The sequence below is a fragment of the Buceros rhinoceros genome, unplaced genomic scaffold (genome assembly GCF_000710305.1).
Source record: "Buceros rhinoceros silvestris isolate BGI_N320 unplaced genomic scaffold, ASM71030v1 scaffold10003, whole genome shotgun sequence".
NCBI lineage: Eukaryota > Metazoa > Chordata > Aves > Bucerotiformes > Bucerotidae > Buceros > Buceros rhinoceros.
Genome location: NW_010404227.1, coordinates 5128 through 31369, shown reverse-complemented (window position 1 = coordinate 31369; position 26242 = coordinate 5128). Strand labels below are relative to the sequence as shown.

General features: G+C 37.9%; 1 protein-coding gene across 1 annotated transcript in view; it reads right to left on the bottom strand.

The window, feature by feature from the left end:
* LOC104490962 (neurexin-1) overlaps positions 1 to 25183 on the bottom strand; it is a gene marked incomplete at both ends in the record, with an annotated part of 48792 nt that extends 23609 nt beyond the window's left edge. Inside the window, 3 exons of the mRNA XM_010133314.1 lie at positions 28 to 150; positions 22623 to 22649; positions 24980 to 25183. Coding sequence (XP_010131616.1) covers positions 28 to 150; positions 22623 to 22649; positions 24980 to 25183 — 354 coding nt within the window. The remainder of the gene's footprint in view (positions 1 to 27; positions 151 to 22622; positions 22650 to 24979) is intronic.
* Positions 25184 to 26242: the final 1059 nt, after the last annotated feature.

The window sequence follows — 26242 nt, the reverse complement described above, 5'->3', positions numbered from 1 at the left end:
TAACATGGAGACGCGATGCCACACTACCTGTCATGGCCTGCTGGTCATCCACCATTAACTTTAAACTTTTTCCTCGCCGAACAACGCGCACTGTGTGCCACTCATTATCATTGAGGTTATAGCCAGCAAAAAGGGTTTCTGGACCTTTGCCTGTAGGATATGCCAAACAGTCATTATGCAATCTTTAAATCAGTTTACATGTGAACCTCACAGAGAGAGAGAGAGAGAGACAGAGAGACAGAGGGACTGGCTGGGCAAATGTTAAAACTCACCAAAAAGTCACATCAAGCAAGAAAATTACCAAGTATAAGCAAATCTCAAAATATAGAGCTATTATGTTACAACACTTCTACTGTATATGTAACAATATAAATGCCTTGTATAGGAATATTTAATGAACCAGGTTATCATAAATAGGCACAGTCAACAAGGATTTAGTCATGCACTTTCCAGTCGTGTATAATCCTTTATGAAATGGGATTACTGCAGCTAGAACTTCAGCATGTGTTTACAAGACTGTGTTTATGTTCCTTCATTAAATATAGTTTTGGGAAAAGGTAAAAGTGGTAAATATGTATGCAATGTGTGTTATATTTTTCTTAATCTGTCAGCTTCTCAGCCTATATTTGTTTACCGAGACTACTCAGAAGATCATCTATAACCTTTCCCTCCAGATGACTCATTAATATTCAGATCCAGTACCTTCTGTCTGATGTCAGCAGACCTTCAAACCATACCTTCCTTTTTCACGCAATGGATACCTCTTTTCACAACCTGCTATTTTTGTAAGGAGCATCACAAACACTTTTGAAGCAAATATAATTCTACATATAACATGATGTACTTGCAATTGCTGAAGCAGTCACAAATCTAGGAAACAGGATCTCTTTAATGCCTAGGAAAAAAGTTCTCAGAAGAAAATGATTATGGAAATTGTACCTTGCACTCTTAACCAAGAAGAGGAAGAAAGAGAGAAAAATCCTGACTATGAACTATCAGTGATACGAGTAGGTGATTGACCAAGTACTGAATCATACAATCAAAACGTCTGTGATCAAACCCGAGTTATTGGACCTATGTGGTGACTGTCCAAAATGTAAAGCTGATCTGCAATGAACAAATTACATCCTTTCAAAATAGAGACCTCCCTGGCCTGTTTTTCAGTTCAGTTTTTCAGAATAAAGTCTACCGATAACTAAAAGAGATGTATAATAAAGTACCATTTGACATGAAAACACGAGGGTTACACATCAGACCATCACCTCTACTACGTCCTTCCAGGTGACTACATTCCATGCACTGGCCTTCCTTCTTTTAAGAGCGTATGCCACTGTCTCTGAAACTCTCCGACATTTCTTTTTGGATTCTTTCTACCAGTGCAGACTAACTATGATGGATGAGGTCTATTAATAAAAGGGTACTATATGACATTGTCTAAAATCAAAGACACTCTGACTTCAGGACTGCGCAGAGGGAAAAAGACACTAACAGCCCAATGTAGCTGTTCAGTGTATTAGACAGTTTTATTCTCAGCCTCTCTCTTTTATTTTTTATCAGCATTCTTTTTAATTGCTCCTGGTTTATTGTCCTGCTTTTAAATGCAATCTTTGCTATTTTCAGCATGTTAAGGGATCGCCAGAAACAAAAAATAATAGCTACAGGAAAGGCAGTGAGATTCCAGTACCATCATGTTGAGTTCTCTATACCTCTATATTGACACTAGGCGAGGAAAGGTGTGCAAACCCATCAGGAGGAGATGTGTATGTACTCACTGGGGTCAACTACCTGAATTATTCTCTTCCTTACATATTTACTTTCTTTGACAAGACCAGCTTTTCATAAAGCTTAAGTAAATAATGTTCTCATTCGATATGGTGATATAGATGCAGTGAATAATGTTCTTTAAGCAATTTCTTTTATTGCATATTCTATTGGGCACTTCAATGGAAGAAATTTCTAACTGGATTTGGGAGACAAGTGATGGTTTTATAAAAAATGCTTAAATGATATGAGTAAAAATCTTAGTGAGAGTCAATAGTCCTGCCTAGAAATATGTCACTTATTATTATTTTAAATGTTAGCTCTTCTTCATGTTAGTCCAACTCCTTTTTTTAAAAAAAAATTTAAGTAGTCAAGCTAGTCTCCCTTATCTCACAACAGATCTAAGATGTACAATTGCACATGCAATTTTAATTTGCTCTCACATTAAAAACCACCTGTAGTGTCCCGTTCGTGTTAGATGCCTCAGTGTATTAAAACATGAAACCCAACTTGGCTGCTCACGCTTATACAGACAAATATATCTATTACCTTTTAACTGTTAGGGACTTGTAAGCTTTTCCTGTGCTAAAATGAAATGTATGTTTTCCTATGATTCAATCTATTTTCTTTGCAAGAGCACTCCGAGTAAAAAATTCAGGTCAGAACTCCCTGTAAACTGCCTTTGTTCGCAGTGCGTGCAATCCAAACCTGGACTGAGGGGAGCTATGGTGAGAGGGCTGTGAAGGGGACAAACCCGGGTATAACACACCATGGCAGCAAGGCATCGCCTGGCCTTGGAGGAGCTCGCTGCCTCCCATGGAAAACTGACTTTTCTTTTCTGAAGCTGATCTTTAACAGAGAAGAGGGGTACAAAGGGGTACCCTCAAAGAGGGTACAAGGAGCTACAAAATAGCAAGACCTAGTGTCCAGGAATTGTGTATGTAGCCCATTGTATTTTAATAATAATCGGTATATTTGCCACTTTTAGAGGTGTGGGGTTTTGGGTTTTTTTTTACCCTTTTTAAAAAAACATTAGATATTTCCTATGAAAAGAAAAACAAGAGCCCTAATGGACTGATACTACTTCTTCCAGCCTTATGTCCCTCCACTCCTATTTCGCATGCTGTCCTTCCACTGTAAGCTGTTGGTCTCTTTACAGAAGGGACATAGCTAACTTGCTCCCTTCCTGAGCTAGTGATTGTCTCAGATACAAATACCTCAATCATAAACCTTTCCTTTCACAGACAAATTGTGGCCTGCAAAAATCCACTAAGTATCTCCTCTTGCTTAGGTATGAAATTTATTATCAATGTCTACATTTGGCTCTTTTCCTATTTTAAAGGCTTAAATAACTACTAGATTTTATGCATCCCTGAAATGAATTGATAGTACCAAATAAAAAAAGTATGGCTCCCATAATTTCCTCATAGTCCATCGTGCCAGAAAAATCTGCAAATCCATTTAAAGCAGATAATTGCTTGGACAACCATCTTTTTACAAGAGGAAATACAGACTGTGCAGCTAGTCGATAGAGGTACAAATCTTGATGATGCAATTCATTATGAAGTAGAACATATAAATTCCCAAACATCTTTAGCGATAACTTTATTTAGGCACCCAAAGTTGAGCTTGCTTTGTTTTTTCAGAACCTCAGCTAGAATTTAACTAGGATTAACTAGGATTCTCAGCTAGAATTTAAAGACCTTTGGTCATTTTCAAAGTTAAAGGAAAAGAAGTATGAAATACCCAAAGAAAAAAAATCTCATTCTCAGTGTGCTGAAAATTCTAAATGTTCCCTGGTGATTCCTGTTCTCTGCTACTTTGTGATGAGCCTCTTCAGCCTAATTCAAGTGCTGAAAATTTGCTGAATTCAAAGGGGCTTGTTAATTAACGGCAACACACACGCTTGCTTCCTCTCTTATAGATATCTATCCTGTTTTACTTAAATTGGGTGATCTTTTAATCAACTAATTGAACAGAACTATGTAAAAAACAAACTAATCACTTTGAAAGAAGATACAAGCTTTTTGGCATTGTGCCAAAACGCATCCAAAACTATTGTCTGAACCAATCAGGAATTACTACCGGCTCTTACATTGGCATCCACCACCACCAAGGTGCACACCAAAATTCCACCCAAACTTGCTTGGAGCATACAATTCTGTGATAAAACGTGGATATCAAAAATGAAGTGTGGAATGAAAAACAAAGTAAATAGAGTCTAGCAAGGGAGACTGGATGGTTCAGTGAACGCTCTTCTAACCTATGGAACCCAAGTTAGTTACAGGTAAATCACTGCTTTCTATTTATTGGTGAATATAAGAAATGTCAGTGTTTTCAGCCAGGTTTGCAACCAGTAATTATGCATACTACAGCAATCAATGTCGGGTGGCATTTCCCGTTTGAAATCTGAGAGAGTAAGTGGACAAAAGTACTTCAGAATCCTCAGACCACTCCAGTGAACAGAGAATATTACTTTAGAGGCCAGGCATGCCAGGATTTCAGATGGAGAGTTACAGCTAAAAAAATATATACATAGCAAGATGAATCGTAAAGACAGCTGAGTAGCTCTGAGACACCCCTAAAAGTGTTATTGTAAATACCTGACACAGAATCAGACTCCTCCATGCCACCTCATTTATCCTGCTCTCCAGGGTAAATCTAGCACACCTGTACTCCAGGCTTCTGTTCCAGCAAGCAGGTAGTCTCACAGTCACTGCGCAAACCTTGTGAGGCATCTGTACTACACACGAGTCTGCAGCACAAAAAATTCCGAAAAGATTCCTCCAGAACCGGATGCAGAAACAAACAGGGGAAGGCATCTTAATCTTCATTATCCTTTCTACGGTGGTTGCCTGCAGAAACAATTCTGGTCTTCCAAATCACGCATTTGCAAACCTGAATTTAAAAAGTCAATTCTCTCAGTGAATCAATTGTACTGCATCTGCATCATTCTGAAATTCCCTGACTATGCATGTTTCTTACTAGCAGAAGAACTTAGCTGTCTTTTAGAGATCAACAACCTGTATCAGTTTATCACTTCAAGCTAATTGATAAATTAACTTCAGAAAGTCTTACTGCAGGTCAAAGACATTTTGTCAACTGCATTTTCTTCCTAACAGACTCATGCAGAATATTCCACAGGAACAGCACATTCACTGAGTCATATCAAGCAAAACATATCAATCTGCACTGCTTGATCAAAATGTTCCAGCCCACAATAGCTTTCTTATAGGCAAAATTGCTTTTAGCAATTTGGATGAAGTATTGCCAATTTGGGATAATTTTATTACTTTTTAAAACAAAATCTGACATTTCAGAAATTAAAACAAAGGAGATTAGAGCTGCTAATATCCATTAGGCTTCGTTTCAGCTATAGAATATGTTTGCCCAGATTATTTTGAGTAACAGAAATATATTAAATCTGTTTCTGTACACACATCATATAGAAATGCAGAAAGCTAAACAAGGTCTCTTTGAAAACTCCTCTGGCTTCCTCTACGTGGCCAAACTGCAAACAGACTGCACTGCATATTGATGTAGTTCACTAGTAAGGAAAACCAGCATACCTAGTGAATGCACTGGGCAAGAAACATCCACAGAAGGATATAAAAAACAACCAATCCAGGAACCAAGCAACACATCCAGGTCTGAGGACAAAGCTTTCTGTTGTCGTTTACCTATTTCTTCTCTCTCTCTCATGAATTTGCTTCCCCTGCCCATGGTCCGAGCTGCTCAGTATTCTCCCTCTCCCAGCTTTGTCTACTTTTTGTCTTAAGCAAGCTAGTTAAGTTGGAGTGTGATAGCGCATGCACTCACCCAATAATTTCTTTAAAGCTGGGAGATAGTAACTGCTGGTGACACATAAGCATTTAGATAAAGCCAGTGGATAAAGACAGGAGGGCAGGACATGGACAGATCTATTAGACTAAATTAAATCTAAGAATTCTTGGTGTCTGCCAAGGAAGGTGTTTTTGATAAAATTCTGTCTCGTGAGAGCCTATTCTCCACAAACAGAATGAGGACCACTACTGAATTTCACCAATATGGAGAAAGCAAGAAACACCACAAAGTAGTAAACTTTTGAATTGCAAGTCTTGGCCTCTGGATTTTCCTGCCACATCAAAATATACGTAGAGCACACACACATGCTCTCAAAATTGGGATATATGCTGTGCTGGTTACTAGTTGGATCTAAATTAAGTTGAACTGCATTTTTTGAAAAAACCTCTACTTTTGAATCTGCAATTACAATTCTACGTGAACTCACTGTACATCAGAGGATAAAACTGATTTTGTTACTGCTTTATGAAACGCCTAACCCTGCTTAGAGATATTTCTCAACAAATTACTTAAAACATTTATGGTTAGAAATCATCTGCATTTTAATTTAGTTTTGTAACTCACATATCTAAGCAAGTGAAACGCAAGCATCCCTATGGACGTGTAATTTTCCTTCTCTGAAATAATGAAAGAACAGTATCTTTTAAAAGCTAAAAGTCAGCTACAACCCTGTATTTTTAACAAGAGTGCAGTTCTTCTTTTGTACTGTTCTCTAAGGATCGTAACTATCAAAAATAAACTAAAGGTACTAAAGGTTTTATGAATCTACCCCAAAGCCCTGAACTAAAGCACAAAGTCAATGAGCTTGAAACATAGAGTTGTTGCTTTGTCAGCTCACTGCTGAACACTTTCAGCCCAATTTTCAGAAATTATGTTGACCTTGACAATTGACTTTGCTGTAGGGAAGGTGAGCATGAGCTTTCAATACCTGGCAATTCTATGCTAATTTAAAGCAAGCTTCAGAGCAAGATCATTTATTTTTTATTTGCTGCAGGTAAAAAAAAAAGGTGCACTTGCAAAGATCATGCACCGTTACAAACATACTGTAAGGTCACATCCTGCCTTGAATCATGCTCAGGTTTTTTAAAGTGCACCAAAATCCTAGGTCTCTGAACTGGTGTTCAGCAAATTCACTTCCACAAACTACCTGTGTGACTTTTAGTAAATCTCAGTTTGGTTTTGCTTTAGTTTGACATGACTGCTGCGATGAAAAATTCCAAGAATTGTGAGCTGAATGCGCTCAAGCGTTGTAAGTAAGCTGCACTTAAACACTTGGAAGTCAACATCTTTGACTTCTTTCTAGCTATGCTGCTGCAGTCCATGAGGGAAGCAGCTGTTTCACAAGGCTGCTACCTCATCGTCTCGGCCAGCTCCCCGCACACCTGTAGAACAGACCAGGACAGGGTGACAGTAAGGGAAGCCAGCTGGAAAGTCTGGCCACCAAGGAGAGGAGGGACTTGAAGAACCTGGACTAAGTCATTGTTACAACTCACCTAGACACACAGTGACACTGAATAACATGGGAAAAAAGAATCCATTTGGTTTGATAACTGAAATTGTTCATTTGTTTGGTTTTTATAGGATAATTTTTATAGAAAATATTAATTCATTTACAATACTGAAGTTCTCCCATGCAGGAGGTTCATATGAGAGATTAGAGTCTGCATTGTCTTACACTGAAAGTTTGCGTCAATGAAAAAAATCTCTTTAAACTCGTATTTAACAAAAGCTTTGTAAAACTGGTAGAGAAAATGGCTAATTCATCTGCAGTTATTGGTGTTTCGGTCTTTTTTTCCTCCTCCTATAATAGGAATAGGATTGGAAAATCGCAAGAACTGACTTGGCAACTCCTGTGTAAAGTAGTACCAAGACTAACATGAAACTCTAATTTTAAACAATACTGGAATTCAATTTTTTTAAAAGTAAATATTCCTAGCTCTGATATGACTTTAATGGCAGCCAGAATCTCTCCTATTCATTAATTCTGCGTGAACTCAGAGTTCTGTCAATAGTACTGATTTGTAGATGTACGCTTAAACTAAGAGGGAAAAAGTGATCCCAAGGTGAGTTCAAGTTAATTTTCTGCTTTCCCAAGAAGAGTTAGATTTTTACCTCAGCAGACTCATTATTCTTATCTTGAGTACCCAAACCAAAAGCCCCAAACCCTACAAAACACAAAGGCAGAAATGCATATATCCCCTGTCCTAAATTTTTAGAAACAGGGAGAATATTCCTCTAAGCTTTCAAACAAATGGAGAGTGATGCACCTGACAACCTCCTGTTCCTTAGTGCAATCTCTGCAAGCCACTATTCAAACACAGTGCCTCAGCTTCCAGAGGAACTTTGCTGTCCCGTCTGAACCCAAGAGATCTGGAGGAATTCTGACTTGGAAGAAGAATGTCAGCATGAGACGTCTATCTAAATAACTTTGATAAATCTGGACCTTAATTGCTGATCTGCAAATTGCTGTTATTCAGCTAATAAATATGAAAAAGCCTGAGATACGCAGCTGCTACAGGGAACAGGTAGAGCAGAACTCTAAGTGTGCCCTGATGGCGCAGACGTGCCCCATGGGTCTGAAGAACCTGCGCTACTACTGTTTTCTACTGCTGTTTGCCCTCACCCCGTGCCCATCCCCCTTCCCCCCACCCCCCGCGAGGGAATTGGCATATTTCTTCTTCTTTAGTTAGATTATAACTGACAACTGGAAAAAAAGCAGAAACAGCTTTGATCACACACGAGCCTTTCTGACTTTGATATTGACTGTGCCCATTTATATCAAACCATGGCCGTCACAACTCTGAAGTACATTTGAACGTATAAGCAAGCATGTAAGTATGCTTCTCCATAACTTATATTTTTTAAAAAAAACCTTTACCTTTATGTTTAGGCAAAAATGAACATAACGAAAATAAACCAAAACCCCAAGCCACTTAAATATTTCATTTTACCCTTATATCTTTTACGTTGTGCTTAAGATTAAGCAGATTTGTAACTAGTTGGCACAGAAAAGAGAAGAATTTGGACTGTGACTTTATTTTAAGAATAAGTTCCTCTTAATTTATAGGTGTCTTCATCCTAAGGCACAGCTGTTATAAACCAGTAACAACTAAACCTCACATTCATTCCTTTTTTTTTAATGAAAATGCGGAATTAGAACATTTTGCCTAGTTAACGGTAAAGAGAATAATATTTAAAGATCTGTGACTGTTGATTAATATTTAAATGTTTTAAAATATTTTTACACTCATCATGGACTGTAAAAAATTTCTTGACACTGCTTATTCTTGGACGCTTCTACGCAGACAGGAGTCAAGCAAGGAGCACTAAAATAGACATTTCAGATTATTTTAAGAAATTACAAAGAGATTAATACAAAGGGTGATCCCCATTCTACACACAGCTTCTGCTGACTTTCACGGATATGGTAGCGGTCTCCGATTTTTACCGACTTACACAACAGATGACATACAAGGCTTATGCTTATTTTCCTGCATATTCCTAAGGTATTTCACAAAATACTTGCAAAATCACACTTTTTCCGATTTGTATTTCTTCTTCACTACATCATGTCATTCTTGCTCCAAATTTATCCTGGTAAAGTTTCACCAGTGCACTGTAATAGTTCATGATTACTTTGAGACTTTTTCAACTCCTGAAGAGCCACCAGCTCAGCTGCACCAGATTTCATCCAGAATTTCGGATTCCTGGTGTTCTCCACTATACGGGCCATAGGGCAGAGCACTTAACATTTTCACAGTAGCAGGGTCATATAAAGGGATTACACATACGAAGATTTCAATGCTCTAATAGTACCTAGGAAGGGTAAACAATACACATTAACAGCTGTTCAAATCTTTCTTATAAACAAAAATTTATTTTAAAGGAAAAAGACCCTGAATTTTTTAGTCTGAAATTGTATACAATACCGTAAATATTCTTTAAACATTTCTTTCAGTTTTGAGTTAGGTCTGATATTCCTTATCTGCAAGAAACCAGGCTGAATACTGATTATCAGGGAACCTATGAAAAAAAGCATTTTTTTCAGATATACTTTTTCAGGATTCCTGAACTTAAAATAAGATTTTAAAAATTATTACATAGTTAATTCAAAAAAGATCTTGTTGGGAAAAATAGTACCCAATTGTCTTGGATACCACTCATATTTGAGAAAGTTTGCATAAGCTTCATATGGCATTTTATTACAGGTAAATTTTCAGCAACTCTTCCAGCCTCTCCATACGATTTCCCACCCAAAAGATGAATGGGTGTTTCTTTCCCGCAAAGAAACCCTGTTTGATGCAGAATGCAGAAAATTTTCATGCTACATTTCAGCTGCTTCTACACCTATTACTTCCACAGACATATTTATGGTGGCTAAATGAAACTGAAGTTAACTGCAACATCTGCAACAGTGAGCGTTAGTTTTCTCTTTTTTTGTTCTTCACTTGCAACTTTTTGAGAATTTCACGTTGTAATTATGCCTGCTCAAGCATTTGCATGTTAACAATATGTCCAGTCAATCACATTTTGCATTGTGCTATTTCCAGCCTATTGCTTGCTGTGTCTCTTGCATGTCCATATAAAACTAAAATCACATGAATTTTAAAATTGAGTAGACGGAATTGATTTCAACATTGAAACAATCTCTCAAATACTCTTTTTCCATTTGTTAGCTCTTAAGGATTGTAGTCAGTGACAGTGAACGACAATTTTGTTATTGAAAAAAACAGAAGTTCCTACTTGCACTTTCCTCAGGTGCTTTTTATACCTTGGTTTATGTAATTTTAGGAAATCCAGAATCCACGTTGCAGTCTTTTCTAGCTAGTGCTGCTCTTACCCACAGCTGATTGGCTTGTCAACTGACTTCCTAAGTATCTTCTATCCTCTGCAAAATGTTAGCTGGAGATGTGATAATATTTCTTCCCCTGGGAATTCATGGAGTACATAGCACCATCCTAAGGAACAGCGTACTTGCTTTTCAAGCTGCCGGTATGTTGCATAACACAGACAAGTCAAAGTAGAGCAGCTGCCACAACACAAATTCAACAGGTGATTTTTACCTATACTCAACAACTCTAGTGCTGAATTTCTGATAAAACTAGAATTCCGTAGACAGTAGTGAGCATACTGTCTATGCTTGTTATTTATTTCTGATCTGATTTCTACAAGTCACAAGTAAACAGTTCATGACACGTGAGTGAAGGATGGAATTGTTGACTTACCTGTTTGGTGTCTCTCTTCCAGACGGATTTTTACTATCAGCAAGAATAGACTTAATGTGCAGAGACGGAGAGGAACTTTTAAGTAATGAACTGTTATTTCTACATATATGTGCTTCACTCCTTGGAGGAAAATATCATGGAATGTAAAATGAATAAGAAATAATACCAAAGAATTACTATAAGCTACATTAACCACAGCTCCCTTTTTTATTTAATAGCCTTTTTTTATTCCATGTCTCAGTCTTCATCTTGTGTCTTGTTGCTTCGAGACTGCCTAGACAAATAACTGTTGAAGAATTCTTTGCACAATTCCCAAAGGGGACTGCATCTCAGAAACCCAGCTTTACCTTCATGTCTCAACTCAGAGTAATATCTCCTTTGAAGTGACTTGCTGATGGATTGAGGCCTAGAAATCAGCTGAAAGGGAGGATAAGTTAACCTCTTGACACATTGTCCAAAAAAGAAATGTACTTGGATGGAAATTTTAACAACCACCTGAATATAATTTGTTAAAGTCATTGTCAAGAAGAGATAATAAGGAAGCAGTTATGTGGTTCCAGTAATAAGCTACCGAGTGCTTAAAAGGTTAAGATAGATGTTTCATGCATTTTAATAGACACAAATGCAAATTGTGCTAGATGCAGAGTGTTTTTAATATAAGAAACTGCTCATCAGTGACATGCACTGGGTAGATGTTTTTAACACTATTAGCTCTACAAAAAAAAAAAGGCACATTGAAAAATGAATTACTGTTCCTATAACATTAATGGAGAATAATACTGTAGCTAAGTGCTTGCTAGACGACTTCGTCAAGATTGAACTTAGGAAATGATGACTTGCTGCAGAGCAGCGAAGCAGTGATAAAACAGTCCACCTTTTCGAAACAGTCATGGAGCTAAAACTAACACATACTTACACAGTATCTTCTGCAGCCACAATAAGAGAGGGGTAGAAATGCCAGAGGTGGCTCAGAAAGCAGGTTCTGTGATTGTTGCAAAATGTCAGAGAACTCTAATTCTGCACTGGAGCACTACATATGGAAAAGTCAATGGCTCTGCGCCCCTGTACTGTTCGCTACTGCCTATATTGAGACCCCACTGACTTCAGTGGTTTAAGGAGTAAGATAATTGCTTACCACGATTTATTCCAGAGTTCTAGCAGTACAAATGTATCAAAACAATTTTAATTTAAGCAAAATTTTAGATTAGTATCCTTTTTTTTCTTCTCCTTTTTTATTTCTTTTTTTGAGTGAAGAAGAGCTAGTAAAGCTTTCCCTAAGCAGCTTAGTACTCCTGATCACACCAAACTGAGAAATAGGGTATGATCTGACTCTCACTGAAGCTGGCTGCACTTTTTTGTAATATAGAAGTGTTCTGTTCATAATATCTATTCATATGAGAGTGACAGACAGAAACTTGGCAACTCACCTCAACATATGATAGACTGACTGCAACACTTGCTGGCTGCGTTAGTGAGAACCAGACATCTCGTTCAAATTTCACTCTCTGATTCTGTATTTCCCTTCTTCCTTATCTCTTACCTGCATATATCTTTATCTCTTACCTGCATATATCTATACAGCCATTAAAAAAAAAAAGAACCACCACCACCCACCACTCGTTATATGAATTCTTTACAAGTATATATTAGGACAGAGTCATGGCTATGAGTATGTGATGGGCTGATCAGAAAAGCAGTATCTACCCTGAAGAGAGATGGCAATTTGTTTGGTTTTCCTTGAAAAGTTCTGGAGATAAGCATGGCAGCGTTCATTCAGTACGGCACTGTATTGAAAAAAAGTCCTATGCATGCTCTAAATATATTTAAATGCTTTCTGAACCAAACTATTAATGATTAAATATCTTTTTAGATGATTCGTTTGGAAAAAAATTGTTCCTATCACCTGAAGAAACCTCTTTAAACTGTTATCCTATAATAGAAAAACTGCAGTATTTCTCCACAGAATTTTTATTTATAAGCACTTCTAAATGTTTTCCACAAAAATATTAACAAATGAGCATCACAACAGCATTATTTCTTAGAAACAGAGAGCCCTAAGAAACAAATGAGGAATAATATGAAAAGCAAATAAAGGTATTTATTCATGAAGTCTGATATTACTTCCTACCTGACTATAAATTTAGAAGCATTATCAACTGATTAGTGCCGAGTTACTGTATTTTTTTCTTAATACTGGGTGCTAACAGTGGTTTCCTTTTTAAAGAGCTACAGACCAAAACTTCTTGCTAGAAAATTCCTGGTACTAAGTGAAAAAAATTATTCATAATGCTTAGTATATATGAAATAGCCAAATTAACTACTGTTTTATCCTGATTTGACTGGTTTTGGCAGTTAACTAATTTTTTTTTTTTTAATGTTTTTGAAATACTGGCTCGTGTCATCTGCTGCCATCTGTGTGGTAATACTGTAATTTTCATAGAATCTGAGTACAAAGTTGAGAAAGACTGTATACAGCCCAGCTAATGACAGATTTATATATTGCTTTCACTAGCAGTTTCCTGTTTGCTCTCAATCCAGGTACAAACTAGTGATTAAAGAATTAGGAAAAGATATTGCAAAGTAAGAGGGAAAATGGTGAGTAAGACAAAAGCTGCTATACTGAATGTGACACCCGAGTTCTTGTATTCTGCCTTTGACGATGACCAGCAAATTGATGTTTAGAGAGCAAAGGAACAATATTAAGGGACAGTCCCCCAACTATTTGCTGCCAGCTTATAGCAGCTAGGAATTTACAGACTTTGAGCTAAGGCTACATCTAGATCATAAACGTTAATACCAATTACAAGCTTTTGTTCCATTAAAAAAAAATCTTTTTGGGAACCTGAGGGTGGCCTTGCCAAGTGAGGCTGGAAGTCCAGCTAGCCCAGCACTGTGCTTTCAACAGCAGCTAAGAAAAGCAGGGCCACTGTATGGTAATTCTTGCTCTAGCACAGTCACAGCTTCCAATGACTAACATGTTAGGGACTACCGAAGCTACAGAAACAAAAAGTCCTTGTATTGTTCCTATTTAAGTTCATCATGAGGAACAGGAAATAAAAACACAAGCAGCATTCAAGACGTAGATAAACAATGACTGGACATCAGCATAACGATGTTTTCTGTTCTGGTCTTAGCTTTCCCCATAGCTACGGACATGCTTTGGGATTTCTGGTCGCTTCTGAGCACTGAACGGTTTTGTAAGAGCTGTTTACAATGACTGCACAATTTTTTCAGCTCAGTGCTAACAGGCTCCACTGCTGTGCTTGCCTAATTAAGGTTACTTTTTCTAGAATGAATTACTTTGTACATATTGATATTTAATTCCACCTACCATTTTACTACCCAGTAATTCAGCATTTTGAAACTCTTCGAAAACTCTCACATGCAGCATTTAATTTGATTTTCCTAAATAATCTCATTGCATCTGCAAATACGGTCATCTCAGTGTTCCTTCTCCCAATCATCTATGAATATGTCAGTAGAGATTTCTGTGGAACCAGTTGGTCGCAGAGCTGTACTGAGAAATGACTGCCATTCCAGACCAGTTCACTAACATGAATGATTTACACTAGCTTTTACACATTCTCCTCCGGAAGAAAAATAGTATTCAATTGCTTTGCTACTTCTGATTAGAAACATGCTGCTCAATATTCCCACAAGATTAGACTGTGACATCCACTCTGTCATAAAAAAAAATTGTGAGGATAATATAAATCACCAGTGCTAAAATGGGATTAGGTCATCTTGCTTCTCAAAAGCTAAATGAGAAAAATGTAAAAGTAAAATAAAAGAAATTTAGGACCTGCTAGACATGAAAAACTTACTTTCTACCACTTCTTCCCATTAAAATAGTAGAAAGGCCTAGTCTAGTACTTCTGAAAAGTCCTTTCATGAATGTTTTGATAGGACTAGTGTGAGCTAGACACAGACAACTCTTGCATATTAATCAAGATACATTAACTCAGTAAAAATCTGTTCTTGCAGAGCTAGCACATCCTGGATGCTTCTTCATCCCTACTGGTAAAATGAGAGGCCACACGCTTGCAGCAATCTTTGCGCTCCTGTCCTCCAAGACTTCTCTTGCCATATTTAGTATTGTGGAGGATCTCCTGCCCCCTACTCACCTTTAAGAGTTCAGGCTGAGAGTTCAGAGGCAACAGCTTCAGTCAACTCCAGACCACACCTTTGGTAACTGCTGGTAATATCTTGCCAGTGCTCGGAGCCAGCTGGTGTGTCACCACGCCACAGACCGGACTCACGGGGACACTAAACTAAACATACCCGACCCTTGTAAAATTGAACTATACACTGAAATACTACAACTGCTTTTCAGCAATCTTAAAGAAGTTTCTGAAAACATTTATGTGATAATGTTAAAAAAGGAGGTTTTTATCTGAACATCAACCCAATTACTTTTTCACCAGCAATTAGGGCAACTACCCGGACGGTATTAATTTTCACTACCGTGCCTTGAGAAAGGCACAGATAGACTGCTACGATATATTTGATTACTGAGTCTCCTATCCAATCAGTTATGTCTTTGAAGTAGCGTAAGTAGAAAGTGGGACTTAAAAAGATAAAATTAAGATGGATGAAAAGAGTGAAAAGAAAGAAAAGAAGCATACACACATAAAAGAAAAAACATCTGTTTTCTAGTAAGAAAACTTGAAATGATATTTTATTGATAGTCTGCCAGAAGATTAACGGTAATTTTCCCCTCTGCTAGCAAAGAAAAAAGCAGACACAGATGAGGTTTTATAAGCAGCAAGTAGAATGCAGGCGTGGAAATAAATAAACTTCAATTCTGTCCTTCGTGTAGGCTGGAAACACTGATAGAGTGAGGCCTTCAATCCCCAGCAGCTGACCTTGAAAGCTTTGTCAGTAGGGAGCAAGCTAGTATTATAGACACTGAGATGGTCAGCCAGCGAATCTAAAGCACTTATTTTCACTTTAATGAAGGTTTGAGCTTTTGCTTGCTAATTTGCTTGTTAATTTGATAATTCTTTCCCATGCCCCAGCTAAGCAGATTCAGGCCTGAGCTAAAGGGGAGCTTATGGGGGCTCACCCCTGGCAGTGACAAACTACGCATGTGCAAGACCCTTCTCGAGATTTCTTCATAATTAGCTGGTTGATTAAAATGTTCCTATGTCCTTTACTAGTTCAAGTTTCCAATTTTTCTTTCTCTTAACAACTACAACTGGATAAGGAAGAGGTAAAAATGGCTGCCTCTTGGATAACTCGAGTATTTCCCTGACAGGTTCCTGTGTTTACCAAAGCACACACTCTAGCTGAGAACTCGGTTTATCACAAGATGACTTTTTTTAATTACCCATTAAGGGAGCGAGTTCGCAATAAGAAGTCTAATACATCTTCACTGTTACCTTCCCAGAATTCTCTGTCAAGCCAAACTACATCCATATGAAATGTCACAAAAAGCCACCCAAAACAGATTGCAAACCTTTGTTATCTTACGTGAATGGTCAAAAAGCACAGCATCCCCTCAGCTGGTATCTCCTAACGTGTGTCCTCTTCTTGACACTCTGTGGCTTTTCCTCAAGCTTGAAAGTCCCTAAAACTGGGCCTCATATTTCCTAGGTTCAACTCACAGCCTGTTTTATGAGCAAGATTCAGGAGAGAAGGAGAATAGTTGTGAAATATATAACTGAAGATGCAGATATTTACCCAGAAGCCCTTCCAACATTTCCCTTCGGTTGCCTGAAACATCTCTTCCTTACCTGTTAGAGACTAATCATTCCGCAACTCAGGAAATGACGTTTCTGTCTTTCCATAAATAACGTGTGTTTTTACAGGATGTTCTTGCTTAGTTGTAGGCCAGATGAGTTCACTTGGGGACAGCATGAGTCCACACTGGTGAAAGAAGCAATCCACTCTGTCTGCCAGAGGTTGTTTTTCTACTGCATCTGCACCATTCCTGCCTCCTCCCTCTCCGGTTTTATTCTACAGCAGCTGTCCATATGTGTCATGTGAAAAAAGTGCTCAGAAACTGCAGCAACTGCAGCAACTGCAGCAAGTTAAAATTAAGAATTTTGCTAATGGATCACTTTAGTCAAATTCACCACCTGGGTACCAACGTTTGTGCTGGCAGCAAAGCAATAGGCAATGCAAGTAGCAGGACCAGCAGACGGGATGAGGACTAGAAGAACATGATTTTGGAGTAAAGGAGAAACTTTTTAAGGGACAGGTGAAATTCGGCAGCACAAACCCCAAAGAATGGTGTACAGAGCACTTGAAAAATGATCAACACTGACCCTGCTGGTTCCTTCTGCATTCTCAGCTAAGTCACTCCAGCCATTCAAGGAGCAGAGATGACTTTCTCAGAAATATTTTTGAGTGTTAACATCTGTCAGTATCTGGGAAATGCCTGCAGCATGTTTATGACTTTTCATTAAAAAAAAAAAAAGCCAAGTCACAGAGCTCACCCTAGGCGTTTCCAAGGAGCAGAAGCAGGTTGCAAGTGAGGGGAAACAGCTACTACTTTTCTCCAGAGCAGGTGGGCAAGTAGACTGCGGGAAGAGGTGACCGGCTGTGCCGTAACCCCTCCAGTAAGCCCATTAATACGATGGGCTTACACAGGATAACCTGTGCAGCATTGCTTCTTCTGCCCTATATTTAACAGAGAACGAGGACTCGCAGGGATGTCTCCTAACCGGCTTCTGTGGCTGGAGAGGACAAAGTATGGGCTTAACTACTCCCTTAGCTACTTTAGTCCTCTTGATTATGTTTATACAGGCTTTTTTGCTTTCAGACAAAACTTTTTCTCCTAGCCTGTTTTCAACCGTACTTCACAGCAGAGTACCTGAAACACGGGACAAGGATGGTATTATTGCAGCTTCAGTGCTGAGCACTAAGGACTCCAGTGAGAGGCTCTGAGTAAAGAGGCAGATTTCCTGTTCTGTGTGTCTTTCAACCTGTTTCCTTTGATTAGATTCAAATTATGGTTAGTATTAGCAACTAGTAGATTATAGTCAGAACTTGGCTGAAAGGGGCCATGTACATTCAGTTTTGTTGAACAGCAGCAGACCCTGTTTTTCAGGAAATCATGTGAATAAAGGGTCTTTAAGAGGTATTGCTGAATGAGAAGGAATCCAGCGACCACACATACTAAATCTGCAAAGTATAACCAAAGCTTTAAATGAATTATTGCTGATTATTTCAAACTTTACACCCTAACAGAGGGGAGTCCCTGACTGAACCTGCAGTGAAGGTACCCTGCTGATTTGCTGTATCTCCTCTGTGGCAAAGCTTTTTTTAGCAGGCTGTCAGCCATAGAGAAGGACAAAAAGATCAAAACCACGTCACACAATTCATAAGCACTGTGTAATAAAACAGGCCAAATAAAAAAATCTCACATTTTGGGGTGACCTACAATATTGTATCATTTTAATGATTTTCTACTGCCAACAATAAGGGAGGAAATCATATGTTCCTATAATACTTTTCACCAGACAGTGAGAAGTTAATACATGGAAATGTACTAGTGATTTGCTCACAGTACGTTTTGCAGTGGCCGTAAGAACACGGCTGAATACTCTGGACTTTGGAAGGCAGTGCAAAGCTGGTTGGTACATTCCCTGGGGAACAGCACACACGTACGCTGCCACAGGACTCGCTGCTGCCTTCTTCCTAACATTCTGCAATCCCTATTCATTTCTTACGACAGTCTTCTATCTGAGTGTAACTGAGTTCAGTGGGATTGCTCTAGGACTTGCTGGTGTACCAGAGAACCGACCTAAACCACCCCTGCACCAGCGGGAGCCACTAGCTGAACAGTCTTTCACAGTGGCATTCAAAAAATTTGTTGTCCTTTGTCTTTTCATATTGAACAAAAGTATCGGATTCAGAATAAGAGCCAGCTATTGACGCGTTAACATTATTATTTGTATAATGTATCAATTAATAAAAATCCTATGGTCCTGCTCTGCTGACTTATATACAGATGTAGACAATTTATTTTCAGAAATGATAGCAAAGTAAAAAAAAAAAAAGACAGAAGAGGAAATAACATGTAAGACTGCATATGCTTGTGAAAAAAAGTATATTGCACATAAACACCAGCAGGCAGAATTACAGGTACCTGGCATTTTTCAAATGCTAGTGCTTTGGAAACATTAACTGGAAAAGGGGAAATTTGAATTAAGTCAAGATAGTAGCCTTAAAACTGCAGCAGTGAAAACTATGGAAATGTAGCACACCTCTATTTGTTCACAAGTCATTGAAAAACTGATATTGATCTGCCATGTAAATTTTATGGGATGAAGTTTTGTCTCTAAGAAATACTAGGGAAAAATTCCATTCAATTGAAAGGATTCACTAATGGTTATGCTTTGCAGTCTGCAATTAAAAGTTAGCAATTACTTCCTTCTCTGAAAGGAAGAAATATGGGGCTTTTTAATTTTTTTTTTTTTTAGCATTACTCCTTAGTCAATTTTTAAGGATTAGCTCATCAATTTTGTATATACTGTATAACAGTTGTATAGCATCAACTTACAGTTCTTTTTCAAGAATGACAATGACTACTGCCAAGAAATTCTGCACATTCATATTATATGATCCAACATCGTTCATCTCAGTCTTATTTTAAAATTAATTCCTCAGTCTGTGAAAACTAATTCTGAAACCATAGTAGCCATTTCTGTCCATAATTTTCCCCCTTTCTCCTGACGCCAGCCTCAACAGCCTCAACCTAAATGTACCTGCAGCCTAAAAGGACCATTTACGTCACTGTCTGACAGACAATCTTGTTTTGTAAACTTGCAGGTCTGAGGAACACAAGTATTTAAGGAGGTACAAACCCAACATTTCAGTAATGGTATTTTCTGAATGACATGAGGCAGAATTTCTAGCGGTGTAAAGTTTTATAAAAATACCAATCTTCTAATATATCACAAAATAAAAATGACTTTAGCATGCCACTTGTTTCCATAAGAAAAGACAAGAAGTGAACAGTCTCCGTAATATTGTTAATGAGACATAAGCTCAGTAGCAACCTGACAGCTGATTAACATTTTGAAATTTAAACAGCTCTGTGTTTTAAACAAGGAAGACCACATCTTCTGCAACACAAGACATTAGCTAAAGGTGAAGGCATTGACCAAGAGTAGAACAAATTACTGCCAAAATCAGAGCTCTGACCAGCCAACAGCTGGTCACCTGATCTGCAGTGAGCAGAAGATAGGTTTCAGGCTGCCCTCAAAGAAAAATGAGAGAAGGTGGCACAGTATTTTATTCACTGTTTGAAATTCACTGTAGAAAATAAGGTGCTTACATCCATATTTTCCTTTTCTTCTTCCAAGCAAAACATCAATTTCTGTTTATGTTTGGTTTTACAATTTTTAAAAGTTGTTTCTCCAAATCCAAACCAGATAGCTTCATCCTGAAGTTAATTCTGTTACTAGCCTAGCTATGATAAACAGAATTTCAGTCCCAACAATGAAATTCTATTAAGATGACTAATTTCTAAGCAACAGAAATGGGAAAATCTGAAAAATGTTTCTCAAACATGAAAAACAGATTACTTCCATCACAATAAAATCAGGACTGATATACATCCGGCTCTCAGTAGACCCCCCCAAAAATAGGCACTGAACGTTTAGCTTTTAGCAAGTAAAGACTCAAGTTCTGGATGCTGTTGCTTTGAAATAAAATCTCTTACGTTGTCTAAGAAGTAAGCATTTTCTAAGGACTGCTTAGAGCAATAATTCTTCATAATCTAAAATTAAAGCAGAAATGGCTCATGAAACATGATCTGGTTGTTGACAAAACTACAGCGAGGGCTGGTAAGAAAGCGTTGTAGTACTCACCGTACCGAAAGCTCACAAAGACCTGTTCAGCACACAAGCACCAAAGGGAGATGGAACTAATCAAAAAAGATCATTTCTAGTAACAAAAAGACTATAAACAAACTGTAAACACCCCCCACACACACTTACGAGTGTTTGACACCCAGGATGTTTTGTGCAGGGCTTGTGCTGCTTCTGTGTGAGACCAGGCAGAACTCGTCACTGCCGGTTCAACGCAGTACATGCATTTCCCCCCTTCACAACCCTCCCATCGGAGGCTTATTACTTACTCTGGATTTGCAGGTTCTCTTTGGATCCAAAACTTGCTTGAAAATGGAGCAGAAATTATTGTAATTCATTTTTATGACACCTCATTTTGGGCAAAAGAGATTAAAAAAACCAAACACCTGCTATATTGTGGCTTTATTACTGTTGGTTTGTTTTCCATATTAGTAATTCCTTTCTCAGAGGGATTTTCTAATTTTATTAAGGAAGTTAAGGAAAAAAGCAATATTACTTTTCCTAGGGAAAAAGGAATTTACCAGCAACAAACTCATTACATTTCTACTCAAAAAGCCGCTTGTATTATACTTGGAAATCTTTTTCTGATTGGGACCTCCTTAGGAGAAAAAAATTAGTGTCCTGTGACAGAACAACAAAACGTTTCTGAGATTTTTCATGATCTTACACATTTTGGAAATGGACATTTTGGCAAGCGGAAATATTTTTTTTGTACTTGACCAATTTTCTTTTTTTTTTTTTATTGTTATTATGAGGAAGTTATCTTTATGCTTTGGTACCTACTAGCATTTCCTTTCCCGTATTGAAAAGCCTGTCTGGATTGAAGTATGGTTTAGATTATAAATATATTATTTTCTTGCTCCAAGAAAAAATTGCTTTTTAATACATGCTGTGTTTTTGTAAATTTTTTGTCTTGTAAAGTTATTCATTGAAAAATCTATTAGCAGATGACACATTATAAAGTTTCCTATTTTTCTTTATGGTCTATGAAACTATTATGGGATGTTATGTTAATGTCTTTTGGGAACCTACTAACAACTACTAATTCTACCTACGCAGTTTGTTGTTTAGCTTTCTTTCTATTTGCATTAAGCCACTCCTTTACCCTGCAAAACCTGTTAGGGAGGAAAAGAAAAAGCAACCCAAAACTCAAATCTACCATACTTACTATCAATAATTTTGTTGACACCATTCAGGAATTCCATAGACTCAAAATAAAATCACAGTCCTTTTTCTCCTTTCAGAATACAGCCTCTTAATCCAAATAATATCAGAGAAGTTAAAATTTAGTCCATTCATCTGGCAAATGTTTCCCTCTGTTTCATAAACATGCATATCACAGAGAAAAATTGTTCAATTTAAGGTTTCTTACATGATTAGAGTGTAAAAAATCATCATAGAAATACGGTTATTCTCAGACTTAATAATGTCCTTATTGTAATGTATTACATGTCAGTAAAACAAAGATTTAGCAAACCCAATTGTGTCACAAGCAGCAAGTGAATACAGTCAGTTGTCGAGGAGGATTATAAAACAGGAATTCTTCTACTACGGACAATTATGTTCCAACAGTCTCGCCACAAGTTGGAGGTAAAATGTCAATAAAACTAGAAAGAGGATGTGGAGGAATAGATGTGAGAGCTTATCAGAAATGCTGGTTCAAAAATTCTGCGGCTACTGTAAATAAAATAGACCGTCTGGAATAATACAGTACTACAGGCACCGTTTCCTCCAGGTATGTTTACAGCCTGTAGAATACTTCCTTTTTAAATAATCTAGTTAAAAGTTGTACCCTATGGGAAGGACAAAAAATACACACTCGAGTATATGATGACTTTTTACACGATAATTAATCATCACATTTCATTAATCAAGTATCAAGTGCTTTTAAGCTGTTCACAATCTTTTTCATCTAGATTGCATTTTTTATAATGGTGGAATAACGTTTTAAAAAGTTTGAATAGGCACTTACTGGAATTACAGTTAATCCTGATACAGTCTAGATGGGGAAGAATAGATGAAAAATGAAAATTTATCCTTCAAGGTAATAGCTGCAGACATCCAATAAAATCACAGTCCACCCTTCCGGGGACAGACACATGCAAATATGGCCACTCCATATCATCAGTCTTTACATACTGTTATAACCCAGATATACTGCGATAAATCTTTATAAATAGAAACGACAAATAGGGTAAAAATGGCCAATTTCAAACAAAGCTACATGGTGACAAATCTAAGTGAAAAATCAGGATTAAATGTCAAAGATGCTTAACTGAGGCAGGTTGCAACTTTCTCCCCATCTGTGAAAGAACAGGTAATTTCTCTCAATGCGATTAGAAAGTGCTCCGTCACGATGGGTCATAGAGCAAGCCAGGCCACAATCAGACATCTTGGACAACTCGTGTATAGTATACCTCAAAGGCTGAGCTTCACCCACTACGTAGTAAAATACGGAGCTCATTACCCAGGCCTATAAGTTAGGTTTTGTGGGTCTACTTTTTTTTACTGTAGAGATTTAAGAAATCAACAGTGACTACCTTTAAAGCTACGTTAATATACAGAAAATAATCTTGCATTTATAAACACTGATAGTTAAAGGAATACTTTCTGTTTTCAGATTTATTTCCTTGCCTAGTTTTTGGTTTTTTTTTAGAAAACAAAAAAGAAAAAGAAAACAAAAGGAAGGGTGTGGAGGAAGAAGCTATATTGCTAGGACATTGATTTATTTACTTTCTTGAACTGTAGAAGTACCTAAAAACTGACAGAGGGTGATGTCCTGTATATAAAGAGAATGACCTGATCTGTAGCAGGATCCTCTGCTGGGCTCCCTGCATTTATTACTGTAAAACTTTCTCGAACTGTAGAAGTACCTAAAAACTGACAGAGGGTGATGTCCTGTATATAAAGAGAATGACCTGATCTGTAGCAGGATCCTCTGCTGGGCTCCCTGCATTTATTACTGTAAAAAAAAAAACAAAAACAAAAACCCAAACCCAACCCAAACCAACGAACTACACCACGCTACCTGGTTTGTCCAGCTATTCCTAGATTAAACCTTTGAGGAACGTATATACCATCAAACATAGATTTTGTTTCCATATAGCTGAGTTTGTCATGTGTCGTCAACCGCATCAGAAAAGTGGTTGCAAACAGCCAAGGACCAGCAGCACCCGCACATCCCCTTCCACAGAAAGCGCAGCCTGCAGCAGCCCCGGCTCGGCACTAGGGGGCGCTGTTGGAGAGGAGGAGCCGGGGAAACCCTTCGCGTCTCCTCCTGCCGCCGGAGGGCTGAGCACCGCGGCAGCGTGTCAGTGAGCGACACTTTCACCGAGAGGAGGAGAGGAATGTTAAGAGATTTTTTTTTTTCCCCCACCCCCCGCTTTCTGCAAATCATTTTAGCGATTAAAACATTAAAATACTTAATTCCCTTTAAAAATAGCATTCCGCTGAATGGGAATGACTGCACTGAGTGTACATTTTTCTGAGTGTACTTCTGTTCTCTTTCAGGTCCTGACTTGGATTTATTCATTAGCACAGCAGAAGTGCTTTAATTTATTTACTTTTTTTTTTTTTTAACTAGAGAAAACCATAGCCTGACAGTTTGTTCATCATATTTCTAACCAGGAAACTTTTTTTTTTTTTCTTTTTTCTGTAAAAGGGCTTGTGCCTCCTGGGTTCACACGGCTGTTTGCTGAGAGCCGCAGTCTTTGGGCATTGAAGGGTTGTGTTATTGTTCGATACTACAAAAATACCACTACAGAATTGTTTAAAAAAGAGGAGATGGATTTACTATAGATTTGACAGCTAAAAAAAGGAGACCCGAAATTCATCAGTGGGAATATCTAATTGCAACATTTTCAGTATTAAAACTAGAATTTTTTTAATATACATTTGCATGTTGTACATTGATTGGTGGAGGTGAAGCTGAACTGACCTACATACACGTTGTTTCTACTTGCACATTTAAATTGTGGAGTTTCTGCTGTGAAGAAGTTGTGGAGGGAGACCAACCTTCCACAAAGATCTAGCCTCAAAATACCACTGATGAACTAGTCTTCTCTTTTTAGAAAACACAATGGAACAGAAATATTGTGATGGATTTTGTTGAGACTATAGAAAGAACACAAAAATACAAAAGAAAACAAAGTTTAATAATGGGCATGTATTTGTGTGTGTGTATGTACATACGCAAATGATGCATTGACATGTGTTTATATATCATTTCAGTTTACTTTTAATGTTAAAACAGGCTGTTTCATAAATGTTTGCAAGCAAAAACGAAAAATGCAAAGAAAATGTTAATTTTTTGGAAGAAGATATTGTTACCTAGGTTGACCGTTAGTTTAACTCGTCCTGCATCCAACTCTAAACGAAGAGTATCTGCAGATTCCCTAGAAGTAGTTGCCATTAAAATGCCATAAGCTCGCTGAGATCTGAACCGTAAAGAAACATCTTCAGCCTCTGTATGCATCACAACAGGAAGTTGTATTTTCATAAACATACTCCCATCATAGCTTAAAATTGTTGCCTCTGAAAACACAGAGAAGAAAATCAGTTATTAGAGAACTATATTGTATTTACTGAAACTGCTCAAACTGGTGACAAATCTATATTCTCTCAGTATGACACAGAAAAATTACATATCGCATATCACTATTGTTACTGCGAAACATAAGCAAAGCTGGGATTTATTTTTATTAGGTTTTGTTTTGTGGGTTTTGGTTGTTTTGGTTTTTTTTTAATGGCCTATCTTGGTGCCTTTTAAAGAAACTGAATTGCTCTGTAATGAGGCAGCCATTCGTGTGTGCATATTCCAGCAGATGGGTAAAATCACATGTAAAGAAACTTTTGCAAGACTAGGCCTGTATTACTCAAAATAGATCAAAGCCAGTAAAAGTGGCTATGAAAAGGTCACGTCTGGCTACCAAGCACATGGATAATTACCTTAGGCTACCTCGTGTATAAGCCTATCAGTATTGCTACTACCACAGTTACCGATATCATCCAGTTAGCAAAAAGACACCTGAAACGGGTAAATACCCCAGCACAGTTTGGATGGAGCGCAGATTGCTTCATGACCATAACGACCGCGGTATGGTAGAATGAAAACCGCCCTCATGAACCTTACAACAGCCTCATCAAGAAGATGAAGTCTGAACATGGCATATTGAGGGTAAGATATTAAAGCCCTTGAGACAAGCATGTAACTGACACTTTCAGACTTTCAGGAAACCCTCCCAGCAAGCAGCTCTGGCACAGAATGGTCACAGTCTGTTAGACCCCAGAGCAACTAGCCACAAGTCTTTTTTTTTTTTCCCCCCAGACTCCAGGCTGGTAAGGAGAAGGTAGCAGAAAGCCTGTGTTTCTGCTCACAGGGATGCAGAACAGTTCCTAGAAAGCAAAGGACACATCTGTTTCTGAAACATCTCAGGAAGTCCTTTTTTGCAGGACAATCCAGTATTGTGGTGAGTTAGCCCCCACAGCCTTTGGAAACGGCTTTTTGGCTCCTTGACCTATGGTGGAAGATGCTGTGAACAAGCAACATCATCCTTTATCCCAAGCCAATCATCAGCGGGCAGACCAGCAGGA